This window comes from Pelodiscus sinensis, chromosome 15 (assembly GCF_049634645.1).
Source record: "Pelodiscus sinensis isolate JC-2024 chromosome 15, ASM4963464v1, whole genome shotgun sequence".
Lineage (NCBI taxonomy): Eukaryota > Metazoa > Chordata > Testudines > Trionychidae > Pelodiscus > Pelodiscus sinensis.
Window position 1 is genome coordinate 7,206,470 of NC_134725.1, and position 16,775 is coordinate 7,223,244.

General features: G+C 38.4%; 1 protein-coding gene across 5 annotated transcripts in view; it reads right to left on the reverse strand.

The window, feature by feature from the left end:
- The window catches only part of SPECC1L (sperm antigen with calponin homology and coiled-coil domains 1 like), a 129,284-nt gene that overhangs the window by 40,104 nt on the left and 72,405 nt on the right, over positions 1 to 16,775 (reverse strand). For 4 of the 5 annotated variants that reach the window (XM_075897998.1, XM_075897997.1, XM_075897996.1 and 1 more), the window contains 3 exons: positions 7,042 to 7,132; positions 4,868 to 4,957; positions 3,211 to 3,367 (listed from right to left, as the gene is read on the reverse strand). In XM_075897998.1, coding sequence (XP_075754113.1) covers positions 3,211 to 3,367; positions 4,868 to 4,957; positions 7,042 to 7,132 — 338 coding nt within the window. The remainder of the gene's footprint in view (positions 1 to 3,210; positions 3,368 to 4,867; positions 4,958 to 7,041; positions 7,133 to 16,775) is intronic. The other variant, XM_014580182.3, reaches the window with a different exon arrangement.

Genomic DNA, 16,775 nt, shown 5'->3' on the forward strand with positions numbered 1-16,775 from the left:
AGAAAAAATACATGCTATTGATGCTCTTTTTTTAACAGAAGTGTTGAGTATAAGAAATAGGAAGTAATTGCCTCATTCTCTTCTTCACTGATGAGGCCTAGTGAGAGTACTATGTCTAATTCTGGGAGTCATACTTTAGGAAAGATAGTGATAGAAATGTAGCCGTGTTAGTCTGGGGTAGTTGAAGCAAAATGCAGGACAATGTAGCACTTTAAAGACTAACAAGATGGTTTATTAGATGATGAGCTTTCGTGGGCCAGACCCACTTCCTCAGATCAAATAGTGGAAGAAAGTAGTCACAACCATATATACCAAAGGATACAATTAAAAAAAATGAACAAATATGAAAAGGACAAATCACATTGCAGAACAGAAGGGGGATGCGGGGGGGTGGGAAGGGGGAGGAAGGAAGGTAAGTGTCTGTGAATTGCTGATATTAAAGGTAGGGAGAGTGGGATGTTTGTGAGTTAATGGTACCATTAACTCACAAACATCCCACTCTCCCTACCTTTAATATCAGCAATTCACAGACACTTACCTTCCTTCCTCCCCCTTCCCACCCCCCCGCATCCCCCTTCTGTTCTGCAATGTGATTTGTCCTTTTCATATTTGTTCATTTTTTTAATTGTATCCTTTGGTATATATGGTTGTGACTACTTTCTTCCACTATTTGATCTGAGGAAGTGGGTCTGGCCCACGAAAGCTCATCATCTAATAAACCATCTTGTTAGTCTTTAAAGTGCTACATTGTCCTGCATTTTGCTTTAGGAAAGATGTGGACATACTGAAGGAGTCCAGAGGAGAGCAACAAAAATGTAAAAGGTCTAGAAAACTGGACTTATGAGGTATGGTTAAACAATTGGGGATGTTGAGTGTTGAGAGAAACGGAGTGAGGTGGGACCTACTAATAGTCTTCAAATATGTTGAGGGGTGATCAGTAGTTTTCTATGTCCACTGGAAGTGAGATAAGTAGTAAAGAACTTGCTCTACAGCAAAGGAGATTCAGGTCAGATGTTAGGAAAATCTTTCTAAATAGCAGAGTAATTAAGCTCTGGAATAGGTTTTCAGGGGAGACTATGGAATCATCATTACTGGAGGTCTTTATGAACAAGCAGAGAGTCTAGGTTTATTTGGTCCTGTCTCAGAGGAAGCAGGGGACTAGGTTTTACTTCAAGGTCTCTCCCAGCCCTAGATTTAGATCACTATACTGCTAGACTGGGGCCTTAAGGATTTAACTTTACTCTTATATCTAGATCAGCACATGCGTTAGCAACCTAGATTCTAGCTTTAATTTGGAATTTGTGTTTTCACACTAGAATAAAGATTAAGTAGTGCCACTCTATATTTTAAGAATAGAGATAACTCACTACAGATATAAGAAAACTGATTCAAAATGGTCTTTTTCTATTAAACATGCTGGGTAGCTGTGAAGGAACTGGACAGCCTGGTCCCAAATTCCAGTAAGGCACATGGTTTATATCAGGTTCTTACTATTATGAAAACAGTGCGGAAGGAAACAAATTAAAATGTATTGTAAGGAGACAATGAGAAATGGTTTGAGATAGATATAAATCTTAAAATGAGTATCTTAGGCCAACTATGTTCCAAATCAAAGAAGTGATTTATGGTTTCAAGTTGGGAGACATAGGTATGCCCACAGTTCACGTATATTTTCAAAGATTTGTTTTCTTAAATAAATCCTTATTTTACATCCTACAACAACATTTTGCAAGCTACACAATGTATTAAAACCAAGAGTAGTTCCCTTCCAAAGACAATACCCATGGACAATTATATTTGTCCTCCACTGCTCTAACAGGAGCAGGCTTTCTTCTTAGTGGGCTTAGCACCCTAGCACAACTGCTCTGTGCAAGTGTGAAGTACTGTGATGGCCTATCTCCAAATATTCCTTGTTCATAACTACATGCTTTCATTGAAATCTTTGATCTGCAAACAGTGCAGATGTAAATCTTTGAAGTTTAAGATTTGTCACTAGCATTTTTATACATTTTTACTCAAAATCTAAATGTGCAAATGCCAATAAACTGACTGTTTCTTTAGTGTAATTTGTAAATTACCTGTTAATTAAATGGGCAAGTACACAGATATAGAACATCAAACAATGAGTACCTGGTAGAATACAAAAGTATGCCTCAAGTAATCTCTGAAGACACTGCTCTGGACATTATCCAGATCTCCAAACCATTTCTTAATGTCACAAAGCATTTATCAAATGTCTAGATGGTTCCATGAATCTACATTTTTATTTATACATATATAGAGAGTATGTTAAGTAGTGAGTAAGTGACTGTGTAGATGATTAGTTGATAAGGGGCCACTGCAGCTCTGTAGTTTAAATGCAGTAGGAGCCAGGCGTATAGGCATCCCGGCTCCTACTACATTTAAACTACAGAGCTGAAGCGGTGGTAGTTCCAGGATCCAGGCAGCTCTTACTACATTTAAAAGGCAGAACAACTGCACTTCTTCATCCCAGACTCCACTCCCACACTGCGGAGATGGTGCTGGGGGGAACTGGCTTTTAAGACAGCTAATTGTCTACTCTTTTAAATCCTTTTATTTTATATATTTTGCATAAATTACTGTCAGGTGTTCTTGAGAAAGACATTTAGCCTCTGTGGACCAGTTTCCCAACCTGTGAAATGTACTTAGCTCACACGTGTGTAATACGACTTCGTATTTATAAAATATTCTGAGTCCTTATATAGAAGACACGACAAAAGTGAAGAATATTTTCCCCTACGATATCCCATATAAAAGAAGAGTGCTATTCTTTCTAACATCAGAATATCAGCATCAGGATGAATTATACCTTTGGCACAGGCTCTGTGTGAAGCTAGTGCTTAAATTAATTCAAAACTGAGGCTGGTTCAGAATGTTACAGCTCAATTATTAAATGTAGTTTCTCATTACAAACATGTCTGTTGGTTTCCTAGTTAAGTTTAAAGTGTTGGTATTAACCTATTAAGCCATAAGTAACCTGAGATCTGCCTACCCAAGACAGTATACTTTATGGTGCTACAAAGAGTGTATGCAAAGTTCCAGAGATTCCTGAAGAGCATGACTAAAAGTATGTCTGTCAAATATTGGTGTTTAATGATAGAACAAACTATATACTTGCATAGTATAGTATTTCACAGCTGTGAAGTTAATATTGGTTTAAAAACCATACTATGTAATAATGGATTGTACCTTATTCGACTTCGTGTTGTAGGGGTAACAGATGCTGTAGGAGAAGAGGAGAGAGAGAGCTGTGGTGAGGTGGTTCCCATTGCCATGAGAGAGGCTGGAGATGCTCCATCTGGTGCACTAATATCCCGTTTGATTTCTTCATTACTTCGTCTAGACACTAAATGAGGGAAAATTCAAAAGCTCTAGAAACAAATAAATCATATAAAGCAAGAAATATGCAAACCTATATTATTTAATTCCTGATATTTCACCCTTACTGAAAAGGGTTTAAGAAAGGCATCCTGGACAGAGCAGCCCTGTCCAGCTCCCACTGGTTAACCTTGATCAGTAAACCTCACCCATTAAGGAGGAGGTTTACTGGTGAAACCTTCACATTCCTACTGTGTATTAGCATGTTCTTCTTCTATACAGAATAGTTTCTAGTTAAATAAAAATAGGTAAGCTGTTTTGCTTTCAAATCCTGAAAGCAAGCTACTGATTGCATTTGTGCAAGACAAATACAAAATGTTCCAAATACTTCCAGATTGATTTAATTTCTTTTGCTTTCAGGGACCAAGCTAACATATAAATACCTTACATAGTAAATTAAGAAGACCATAAAATAAAAAAGGTATAAAATACCATTCTTGAATGTTTAAAATGCACATCTGAAAATCCGGTTTTAAAATGCAAATTCTTACTTATGTCACTAGGAATGAAAACCTTAAAAAACACAATTTACTATTTATTTGCTTTTTAAAAATTCTCTAAATTTGGGTGGTAAAAACATATGCAGATCCACTTTTTGATCGTATTCAGAAGTACTTTCAGGTTTGCAGTGCCATAACATATTGCATGGGAAGGTTTGTTTAAAAGCATCCATTGGAATTAAAGAGTTATATGGTTTCATATTGTACTTAGGCTCAATAAAGGTCTTTAATAAATCCATGGGTTTTTTTTAATTTCAAATTAGCATGACTTGTATTCGCTTTCCCTGGTGGTTAGCAAAAATTGTCAAGTGGCATCTTAAAGAGTATGTTTAAATACTTTATAGTAACCATTTTATTTATTAATGTATCATGGTATGTCCCACAAAATCCAGCAGTCTCATATTTAAAACATATAAGCTAGATGGAATTCTTTGCAGTAGAAGGCCTATATAACTGAAAGAATAATGAAAGACATTAAATTATTGTATTAAATAAACTAGATAAGACAGGAGTCTGCCATTGTGTTATCACTTTAAAAACCTGTATCAAAAACACAAATAATTCTGTGTACATTGCAAATCGAAATTCTGTGCAACATTAGGAAGAAATGCAATAGAGGAATAGTCATTTCCTGGATGGCTGAAGAGAAGTCATGTGTGAATCTTGGTTCTAGTAGATACATACATTTGCAATACGTCGTAGGAGTAAACTGTTCCAAAGAGTTAAGCTGCCCAGTTCTATATGATCTAATACGTTTTATCACGAGCTTTTACAGTTTTTCTTTAAGTGTATAGACAAGATTAGATATTTAAAAGTAAACAATTCCAAACAAATGTGATACTCGCATATATGTATTGATAAGTGACTGCAGATTCAGCTGGAAGACAGAACTTCTCCTTTAAACAGAATACTGGGCATGTAACTACAGCACCGACAACAGAAGGTTTCTGATTAATATAGATATCTACCATTACCGGAAATAGATTTGGCACTTTCCATGGCAGGTACTCTTGGCAATGAGGCTGGTCTGCTAGTAGAGGAAGTTCTCAACAAATGTTCTGCTCAGAGAAAAAAAAATAGATGCATCACTAATGCAGATTTCAGTTATAGGAATGCGATCAGTGGGGACACTCTGCTCACACTTATGAATTATAAAATCTGTTCACCTAACTTAATATGAGAGAAAACTGGTTATGTCTGCCGAGAAGGAGGACACAGGTTTGTCCACTCCCATAAAAATCATGTGATGAAACTTGTGAGCAAAACGCTGGGCAAGAAACTCCCTCTTAGCTCTCACACCAAAAATACACCATAAATCAGGCAGTAGGAGATGCTAGTAGATTGCTGTCAACCTCTATGAAATTCAAATCCATCATTGTAACAAAACATTTTCTTTCCATGAATAATAAGGAACTGTTTCAAATGCTAAAATGAGGAAAGATTTGTTCGGCCCATTTGTAGTTAAAAAATTAATTTAAAAAAAGTATTTTGTATAAACTCAGACCAATTTTGAGCTAACTTTTAGATTAAAACTAATTTTAAATCAATATTTTTTTAAATATGCAGAAGTTACCTGTTTGAAAATGTATGCTGCACTACATAGTTAATAAAAGTTCTTCATTAACAGAACATATTGATAGACAAGCACCATACATAGAGGTAAATATAATATATACATTTAAAAGTAAACAGATTTCTTACCTATCATGCCTACTGTTCAAAATACTGTCTCAGGTAAAGTTGATTATATTAAACACAAAATAATGTATGCAGCTGCCTTTGAGCACTTAACCTTAATATATTAACTCTTGCAAGAGAAAACAACTCTGAACAGGTGCTGACAAGCAACAAGCTTTTCGGCTTACTTTGAGAATGTATACTTTCTAATGCTTATGTCTACTCATGCATTCTGTTGCAATAATTTAAGATGCTAAATTATTTGCTTGGTAAGGCATTTCCATTTTAAATTAAAAAAATTTTTTTTTCTAAAATTAAAACCCCCACTTCACTGAGCAAATAACCCCAATATGCATTCTACACAAGTGTAGAAAGGAGTCTGTCACATACAGACATCATTACAGGGGAATATAGTACTTGGAATGATGATATGGGAATTATCTTGATAAAACATCTACAAAATATGCTCCCAAAGAGGCATAAATCAGACAGCTACACCCACCATACGAAAACAATTCATTCTTAGAGGAAGGGCACATTGTGAACAGAATCTGACAGACAAAACAAAGTTACCAGAACAGGGAACAATTAGGAAATGGAGATATCAACACTTGTTAACTTAATTCATTTTCTGTCTCACTGTCAAAGTACCATTACTTACATATTAATAGCCTAGCAAAGAATATATAATTCATTTACATATAATAGCGTACATAAGGCTCATAAAAGATCTACATAGTCATGAGTTAGGTTTGAAAAAGTTACATGTAAAACTAGCAAGTGTCAGTATATGTTCATTCTGCACAAACCAATTTGCTGTTATTTACACAGTGCTTATAGAAAAATAATTTTAATGTTAAATTAATAAAGAGTAAATGAACTATGACTATTTGTATTTATGAATGTTTTAATTTTATTTTTAAGAAAACAATATTTAATTAAAAACACTCAAACAGGAAACTACTGAAATCCATATAAACAAAAAATGAGTCCTTTCAAAGATTTTTATAAGGGGTAATAAAATATTCCACTGCTCAGGATTCCATCAACTCTTTAAACTGAGATTATCTATGGAATATGATTAATAAGCTTTGGTGGCAATTTTTTAAAGCACAGATTAGCTGTGCAGACAACCACTATGTTCAGAAAAGTAACAGGAATTATTTGCTTTTGGATAGCAATCCTCAACACCTGTGAAAAAAATGTGTATTTTATTAGAATTTCTCTCTCATAAATGAATGCATTTTTTATAAGACATGTATACTGAAATGCACCAAGATTTTGTGTTTCAGCCTGCATCTGAAGTTCCTTGTGTTTGTGGGTCTAAGTCACACTTGGTATTTATATTTTTTCCCCCGCAATTAAGAAAAGGGTTGAAAGCACAACTACCCAATAAAAATACAGTTACTAGCCAATGGTATTGCAATTTTTACATTAAGTAAAGTTAATGAAGCAGAACACATACCTTGAACAGGGATTTCTGCATAGCTTGATCTTTTATCTGACAAAGGTGCAAGAGGTTTGGAGGTTGATATTGGTCCACTTATAGAATGCCTCTGAAATAGCAGGATAATGTCACAACATATTTAATATGAAGATAAAGAGGAACCATCAAAATGGACTGTAAAGCAAATAACATGTAGCTTGAATTTGATGAGCTAGTAATAACTGTATAAAGTCAGCTTCATAAAAACAACTAGTACACTTTTAGTAGTGTTGTAGTGTCAGTATGTGGCATAAATACATTCGGGTTGGTATAAAGCAGCCTGCAAATAGAGTTCATGCCTATTTTTGCTTCTGAGATGTATAAAGAAGGCCCGTTTGTTACTTTTTTTCTGAGAAAAGTTGCACCAGTTTAATCAATGCTGGGCTACGTCTACACTGGCCCCTTTTCCGAAAGGGGCATGCTAATTTTAAACTTCAGAATAGGGAAATCCGTGGGGGATTTAAATATCCGCCACGGGATTTAAATAAAGATGTCCGCCGCTTTTTTCCGGCTTGTAGATAAGCCGGAAAAAAGCGTCTAGACTGGCCCGATCCTCCGGAATAAAGCCCTATTCCGGAGGATCTCTTATTCCTACTTTACAAGCCAGAAAAAAAGAGGCGGACATCTTTATTTAAATCCCGCAGGGGATATTTAAATCCCCCGCGGATTTCCCTATTCTGAAGTTTAAAATTAGCATGCCCCTTTCGGAAAAGGGGCCAGTGTAGACATAGCCCTGCAGTATTCAACCAATGCAGCAATGTGCATAAAATACACAAAGTCCACAGACAAAGCTGCACTGGTTTTAATATTGCAACTTTAGTTAAATCAGTGCAATTTGTGTACACACAAGCCCTAAAACTCACTATTTATGCACTTACATTAGTCACAATAATGTCTTATTTACAAAACCTCCTTCTTCTGAAAGATTATGCACAATGGAATGGTAGCATAGGCTGAATTTCTAAAACTGTTAATCTCTTGTCTAGCAACATCTGTGGCCCAATGGGATCACGGATGCTCTTGAACCAGAGGTAGGAAGGCCAGTGGCTCTGGGAGGCAGTGTCTAGTACAGGGGTGGGCAATAATTTTTACCAAGGGTAAATTTTTGAAGTGGCCCCAGGCCACCCTGGCACGGGCAGGGCCTAAATGACCCCCAGACCATGACATGTCTGGGGGAGCACCTTTTCCCCCTTCCCACTAAGCACCCATGCCCTGGAAGAGGCTTGGCATGCTCCCCCACTCCTAGGCCAATTAGGGCCTGGGGGCCGGGAGCCTCCTCCCGCCCTGCAAGGAGCGCATGGCACTTTGAAGTGCCACGGGCTACTCTCAGGGCAGGGGTAGGGAGAAGGAAGCTTCACGCAGCTCCTACCCAGGCCCTAATTGGCCTTGGGTCAGGGGAGCAGCAGGGCCTCCCGCAGGCTGGATTGAGCCCGCGGAGGCCCTTTTGCCCACTCTTGGTCTAGGAGATCTGCTGGGTAGATGGCAGTGGGACCAATAGCCAGGAGTCCTGCTGGGCTAGTGATAGTAGGGCCAGCAGCCGGCAACCCTGCCAGAGCAAGGGGCAGGCGCTGATCTCCCCTTGTCCAACAAATTCCCTTGTTTGGGACCAGTTATATCCCAAGAGTGCTGGATCAGGAAGATCCAACTGGTAGGTCTGAACTTATAGGCACCAAGGAATTGAAATCTGAATAAAAATGTGATTTTTTTTTTTATACAGAATGATAGTTTGGTTGTGTTAACACTTATTTAATTGAATCACTCTACAAAGAGCTGAAAACATACATCTTTCAGAAACATTTATCTTTATAATATCAATCTAATTATTTTTCGGTATGAAGGTCCTCTGAATTGCAGTTCTACTCTGAAGTGTTACTATGTAAAAATCAGCACAATTTTAACAGATTTTTGACCAATGTACATTTAATGTCCCATACTGTTAGTGATACAGGTCTTCACTGCTCTTTGAATAGTCTACTCAAACTTTTTATTTGTTCTTATTCAACGGAATTATTTACAAAGTTCCTACCAGCTACACTTGTGGAGACCTAGGCTACGTCTAGACTATAGGCTTCTTTCGGAAGAAGCTTTTTTTGGAAGAGATCTTCCAAAAAAGTGTTTCCAAAAGAGCATCCAGACTGAATTGATGCTCTCTCACGTGTAAGCTGTGATTGCTATGGATGGAATGGCCACCAAGACCTGTGATTTTTCTTCTTCTTCCAAAAGAACTCCCTCTTCCCCATCCACATACACCTTTTTGTAAAAGCTCTTTTGCAAAAAGGCTTTTTCTTCAAAGAATGATTACCAATGCCAGAAAAACCCCTCTGTTCTTTTGACTGCAGAAGAACACAATTGCAGTATGGATGTTCCTCAAGATGTCAGAAAAACATACGTTTTTCCGACAAAACTCTGTAGTATAGCCATACCCCCACTGAAAAAAGCGGAATGCAAAAACTCCATTTCTACAATTACTTTCAGAGTAGAACTTCACTTTACTGTTTTTTTTTTTAAATATGTTCACTCCTCTGTCAAATATATACACCAAACCTTTTCAAAGTGTGACCCACATATGGTCTTTGGGAGACCTACTCTCCCACTCACAACTGGATATCATCACTGGAACTGCAGCAACTACTTTCCTACTATTTTTAAAGCATCTGTAATATTTATAGCTGTAATGAATCTTTACTATTTGAAAAGGAAGACAGCCAGCATTGTTTGACCTGACAGTGTTTCACAGATCATGTGCAAATTATATGTGGACTACTGTTTTGGAACCACTATGCTATATTGCGGAAATACATATTTGTTCTGAAATCTGGATTTTGCAAACAGCATGCTGCCATTCTGCCACTACAAGTCTGTTTCTGTCTTGTTTCCAGAAGAGTAGTATTTTCCAATAAAGTCAATCATACCTACCGGATACATATACTATTCTTTCTGTGTTGAATAAACTGTGCAGTTTGATAGTCATTTTCAATATTCACTGAGACCAGCAGTTCATTTATAGAAGGAATCAGGAAAGATTATTGACATTATTTCCTGGAAAATATGTGGTTTCAAAATATCTAATGCAAGTTATAGTATTCTTTCATTATTTATGTACTTTGTCCCTTCCATCACATTTCTACATTCAACTACCTGACCAGCCACTGAAGAGTTTCAAATCAACATCCTGTTAGCTACCCACTTAGACTATGATGAGATGTCTAAAGGAGCTGCCTCCCTTATCTTCAAGAGATAAAAGGCTCAAGTGCATCTCATGCCAAGTCAATCTCAAAGATATAATAGAAAATTTAAACCTTAAGTATATAGTTCGCAAAATGTCTTTGCAATCACACGACATTACCATGCTACTTACTCTAGCATGGCTTTTTTGCACTGGAAACAAAATAAGAAAATTGCTAATGTCCAAGAATCTAACCATCATAATACAGCAAGAGGAGCTGTATTTCATCACTGCTTTATCAGATTAGCTATGGAATCCTAAATGAATGCTATGAAGATGGATATATGTTTAAACATGCTGTCAGCTTCAAATCGAGTAAGCCCTGGGAGAGTTAGTTCTAATTTCTGTATAAAATTGCTTCTAATAGCTAATTTTAAAAGCAAATGTTTTCCATTTATTCAGAAACTTTAACCTTCATGTCTGAGTGAATTTCACTATTTTACAAAAGAAGAGAAAGTAACTAGAACAAAGAAAAGGATAAAATCCAAAGAGGACTAAATACATTGTATTTTAGCAAGGCACTGTTTACTAACAACTCAAAGTTTCCCATTGATATCCTGGGGGCTTTACCAACATATGCCGCTCTCAAATACTAAACATAGATGTGCCTGACCTGCCAAAATTGAAAAGTCAATATTGTTGGGGGATATAATAGTAAGGGTTGGAAGATTTAAACCTAAACATGTCTCCACCCCACACTTATTTTAAAATAAGTCTAAGGGTTTCTCTTTAAACATTTTCCTCTACCAAGGTTCATCAGGTAGTCCCTCCTGTACTGCCTATCTTTGGGCTAGCCCAGCGAGTACTCCAGCCCAGCAATGATTTTCATACTTAGGCATGTGTGCTCCTGTAAGGGAGTTGTGACAAAAATCCTGTAATGACAGACAAGAATTGGCAATCTACTCTCAGGCATATTATGACCCCACTTCGATGGGGGCTGTGTTAGACTGTATTATTTGGAAAAGGGCACAGAATTTAAAAAGTCTGAAAACCACTGGCAGAGGAAGAAGGAAGAACTCCCTTTCCAAGGATAGGTCTATAGTAAAAGAGAACATTGGATCAAGATATGCAACTCCAGCTATGGTATTTACATAGCTGGAATCATCAGTTTGTTTCAAGTTTTCCTTCTGCCCCCACAGTGGGAGGCTGGCAGGAGGAAAAACTCCTGCCAGCTTCCTTTACTCCTCACAGAAGCAGTAGTACTAGCAGCAGTGGGAGCTAAATCAAACTCAGAGGGAGCAAGTCTTAGTCTCACTAAATCAAACTCTAGGGCTATGTCTACACTGGCACGATCTTGCGCCAGAAGTATGCAAATGAGGCTAAGCGTGGAATATTGCTGAGCCTCATTTGCATATCCAATGAGCCGCCATTTTTGTGGAAGAGGCTCTTGTGCCAGAAGGAGCTGTCTACACTGCCCCTTCTTGCGCAAGAAAAACCCTCTTGCACAATGCCGTTATTCCTGAAAATAATCAGCATAACGGCATTGCGCAAGACGGTTTTTCTTGCGCGAGAAGGGGCAGTGTAGACAGCTCCTTCTGGCCCAAGAGCCTCTTTCTCAAAAATGGCGGCTCATTGGATATGCAAATGTGGCTCGGCAATATTCCAGGCTTAGCCAAAACTAAAATGCCTAGAAAAACACTAACACTAGAGGTGAAAAGTATTATTGATGCTTACTTCCAAATATAAACAGACTATTTTATCCTGGAGTATAGATGAATATGGCGCAATATGTTTAAACAACAAAAGTGTTCTCAGAATTATAGATACAGTTTACAATGCTGGATCAGCGAGTGCACAATCCCACTGACAATAACAATGTAGCGTCAGTTACTGTTTTCTCACTGACATTTTCAGGCTGAAGGCAAAAGTTCTGCTAGCCAGTAAAAATCTCTTAGTTACTATCTGATAGAATAAATTAACTTAAACAGCTTCACACATGAAAGATCTAATTTTAAATGTTACAGCTTTGGTACTTTTAGGTTAATACAGAAATCCATCATGCAGAAAATGAATCTGATTAAATTAAGGCTTCCTAGAAATCCCAATGGCTAGAACAATGGAGTGAATAACAGATTCAAAAGAGAAATAAAACCATACATTTTTCTTTAAAAAGAAGTAAGCTGCATATGCATAGGTTTTTCAATTGTAGAGGCAGAAAGCTGATGGAATGAGTTACACCATAAACATCCAAAGATTTAATTTCAAATGTCTGGTGAACACTAGCAAAAAATCACTAACTCATAATCCTGAGTACCTGAGGTTACCTGTGAAATGCGGGGAAGCCCGCAAACATTACCAATACGTCTGCTTATCTGTAAGTAATATTTATATTACAGCAGAATCTAACAGAGAGCCTAATCAGGACTAAATCCCTCTTTACTAGGTTCTGTAGAAACTGACACAGACATGGTCCCTTCAATGTAGAGCTTTGACTCTAAAACTCTAATGCTATTAAGTCCAGGTTCATGAGAATTAAATGTACATTTTTTAAATAGTGTTTTCCTGGAAGAAAAACAGGAAATCTATGTTGTGATGTGACCAGCTCCACCATGGACATGAATATATACATAACTCAAAAGTGCTTTTAGCAGATTATTTCATGTAACCTATCAATCTTCAGGTCATGATCCACTGATTATCTTACTTTAGGTGGGTGTGTGTATCATTCTTGTGTGTAAATTAGACAGAGTAGGGAATACTTCATGATTTTTAAATGTGTGAAAGTCATCAAGGGAGGCCTCAGTATCTGGGCAATCAAACAAATAGCCTTTTATCCTTAATTCCCTATCACAGTGTTTCCCAATTGGTGCTCCGCAGAACCCTGGAGTTCTATGAAGCAAAAGCAAGGGTTCTGTGAAGAGGCAGCACTCCCCAGCCCCCTCTTAAAGAAACTGCTGCAGTATGAATTGCAGCGTTGCTTCTCCCCACCCCCCTGAACATAACGCGGCCCTAGGGGTTCTGTGGCCAATTAAAACTGGGAAACACTGATAGGGAATTCTTTAAAAAGAAAAGGAAGGTAGGTGTCTTGTCTTTGGCTGGGCTGCACCTCAGGGAAGAAGCCAAAGACCAAAGGGTGTGGAGACAGCCCTGGTTTGGAGGGGTAGCTGGAAAAGAGGTTTTAGTGTATGTTTGAAAAAGTTTGTACTGAGGTTTCAGTGCAGAATTTAGCTAAGCATTTCTTTTGATTTGTAATCTACTTTGCTCCACTATTACCACTTTATTACAAACAAGCAGTAGGATTTAAGTCACTTATTTTCTATCAAACCCAGTGTAAATAATTGTTACCTGGAGAGGTAAACAGTGTGTACATTTTCCCTTTCGAAATGAAAGGGAACTTATCCAGGTAATTCACATTGGGGGATTTGAGCCCATTTGGGGAGTAGTATCCCAGGAGGCTGGGTCCAAAACTGCACTCTCCTTGGACCTGAAGAGATTCAGTATCTGTACTGCATCTCTGGAGACAGGGATCTCAGCTTGGGGCCTCTGCTAGGGGAGACCAGCGGAGCAAAGCTCCTGTTATAGTAACACATTCCTTTTTCAGGGAGTTACTTCCACTCCAAAGAACATCTCACTACTGACATTCTGCTTGAGTATCAGAAGTGCAATTCAGGAAGAAAACTTCCACACAGTGTGCAGTGGCGGTCAAAAAGGCAAATAGGATGCTAGGAATTAAGAAAGGGATAGAAAATAAGACAGAATATCTTACTGCCCCTGTATAAAACTATGGTACGCCCACATCTTGAATACAGTAAGGAGACCACATCTGTACACCTCAAAAAAGATATTTTGGCCTTGGAAAGGGTTCAGAAAAGGGCAACTAAAATGATTAGGGGTTTGGAACGGTTCCATATGAGGACAGGTTAAAGCGACTGGGACTCTTCAGTTTAGAAAAGAGGAGACTGAGGGGGGATATGATAGAGGTATATAAAATCATGAGTGGTGTGGAGAGGGCGGATAAAGAAAAGTTATTTATTAGCTCCCATAATAGAAGAACTAGAGGACATCAAATGAAATTAATGGGGAGCAGGTTTAAAACTAATAAAAGAAAGTTCTTCTTCACACAGCGTGTAGTCTACCTGTGGAACTCCTTGCCAGAGGAGGCTGTGAAGGCTAGGACTATAATAGAGTTTAAAGAGAAGCTAGATAATTTCATGGAGGTTAGGTCCATAAAAGGTTATTAGCCAGGGGATAAAATGGTGTCCTTCGCCTCTGTTTGTCAAAGGCTGGAGAAGGATGGCAGGAGACAAATTGCTTAATCATTGTCTTCGGTCCACCCTCTCTGGGGCATCTGGTGCTGGCCACTGTCGGCAGACAGGCTACTGGGCTAGATGGACCTTTGGTATGACCCAGTACTGCCGTTCTTATGTTCTTATGATTCAAATAGTGGCAAATAGAGAACCTAAAATGAACAGTAGCAAGCATCATGTGCTAGCTCCCTACTAGTTTAAGATGTTACTTTGGTTACAAAAAACCCTGAAATTTATGGTTAATTTGTGAATACATAAAACAAGCAAACCTCAGGCTATGGTCAAGTCTTTGTGCTGCCAAACATCTAGTCTAGCCTTTTGGAATGTGAGATGAAGTGCACATTTCATGAACAAAAATAAAAATATCAAAGCAGATCAATGGTGACTGAACCCCCAGATGACAAAACATACGAGATCCAGCTGCCTTCTGAAATCCACTTTTACTGCTCACTGAACCACAGAAAACCACATTTTCTGACAAAAACATCTAATTATTCCACTTTTGTTTTGAGCTGTTCACTTTCTGAAAGAGTCTTGGTGCAAAGAGATAGAGCTTATCAGTATTTGCACTTAAAAAATCCTGCTACGTCTAGACAGATTTCAAACATTATTCCTTCAATTCTATAAGCTGAAACTCAAAAAAGTGTTAGCACAATTTTACAATAGTGGACATGAAAGTTATCACAATGGTATTTCTGACCTTCAAAGCTCTGAATCTAATATGAAAACTACTGATAATAAGTGAGCATATGCACTGAAGGAAATAAGCTTGCCAATTCCTCAAGATGCTCCATCCCGCCAACTGGTACCTTTACTCTATTTGTTCCAAGCCTAACCTTGTTGGCTTTCATCTACATCTCCACTTTATTCCACCACAGAAAACAAAAACGGTTGTGCCCAGATTCATAGAAAGCAAGACTGAGCAATATGCACAGAATACTGCTATTAATGAAATCCTGTGATATTGAATGTTCTCCTCTAGCAGTTGAACAAAGGAACAGAAGGCTGGAAAGAGGACAGAACCTGGGGTACCTCAATGCATTGAACATAAATCTGGATTTCTATAATATGAATTATAATAGCCAATTTATGTCTATTAACCCTCTAATACAGGGCTACTCAACTTTGGAAGCCCCAGGGGCCACAATGATACTCACAGCACCTGTCGAGAGCCACAACTTAAGTGTGGTTGCATATATATGCAAATATATGCAAACAGCTTTTCAAACTAACAGGCATGAATACAATGATTAAGGCAAGACAACACAACATGCAGGCCCCATTTAAGTCAGTTCTGCTGATATTAATAAAACGCAATAGTTACCCGATTTCCAGTCATATGACAGCACTTTTAATGAGCAATGACAGTTCAGGAATTTAACTACTAAAACCCATCTCCACAGAAGACCGTTATATTGGCTACTTTTGTGTTTTGGATCTCATCTGCGCAATTTGGGAGCCAAAACAAACTGCACCACAGGCCACAAACAAATGGGCCATACGCCACATGTGAGCAGCCCTGCTCTAATACAAGTTCTACAGAGCAGCCCACAAAATTAATAAAATTACATCACAGGCTACGATCGACCCTGTACAGATATGCCCAAAGGAGACCATACTATTTTTGTGACAAAGGCCTAGAAACTTCTTCTTGATAGGTTCAAGAAGATTGACGTTAGCCTTGCAGAATACAAGAATATCAATTCTCTGTAGTTTAGTATCGGACTACACAGTTTCATTTTTCTCTGCGCAATGCATCTCGTAGTGGATCACATCTTGTATCTGGGAGTGCTACGAGGGTGCAGGAAAACCAGCGCCATGAGAGCACAGGCTGCCTCAGCAGCGTTCCTGGCATATATGCCAATATTGGAAATCGGTAGAGCAGCCACGTGGTCATCGGTGCACACATTCACAGAGAAGATGCAGCAGTAGTTGCGGCAGTACTGAGGTCTGCAGAAGTATAGTCAGGAGTCACCTTCTGACCCCCACCTCTAAGGGAACGACTAGGGATTCACCTAATCAGAATGGACATGAGCAAGCACTCGAAGAGGTTACTAACCTCGTAACTATTGTTCTTCGAGATGTGTTGCTCATGTCCATTCTACATCCCACCTACCTCCCCTTGTCGGAAGGAGCCGGCAAGAAGGAACAGAGGGGGTGGAGGAGCCATCAGGGGTATATATGCACTGGTATACTGGAGCCACTCCAGGGGTATCCCTGCCTGGCCCTATGGATACTAC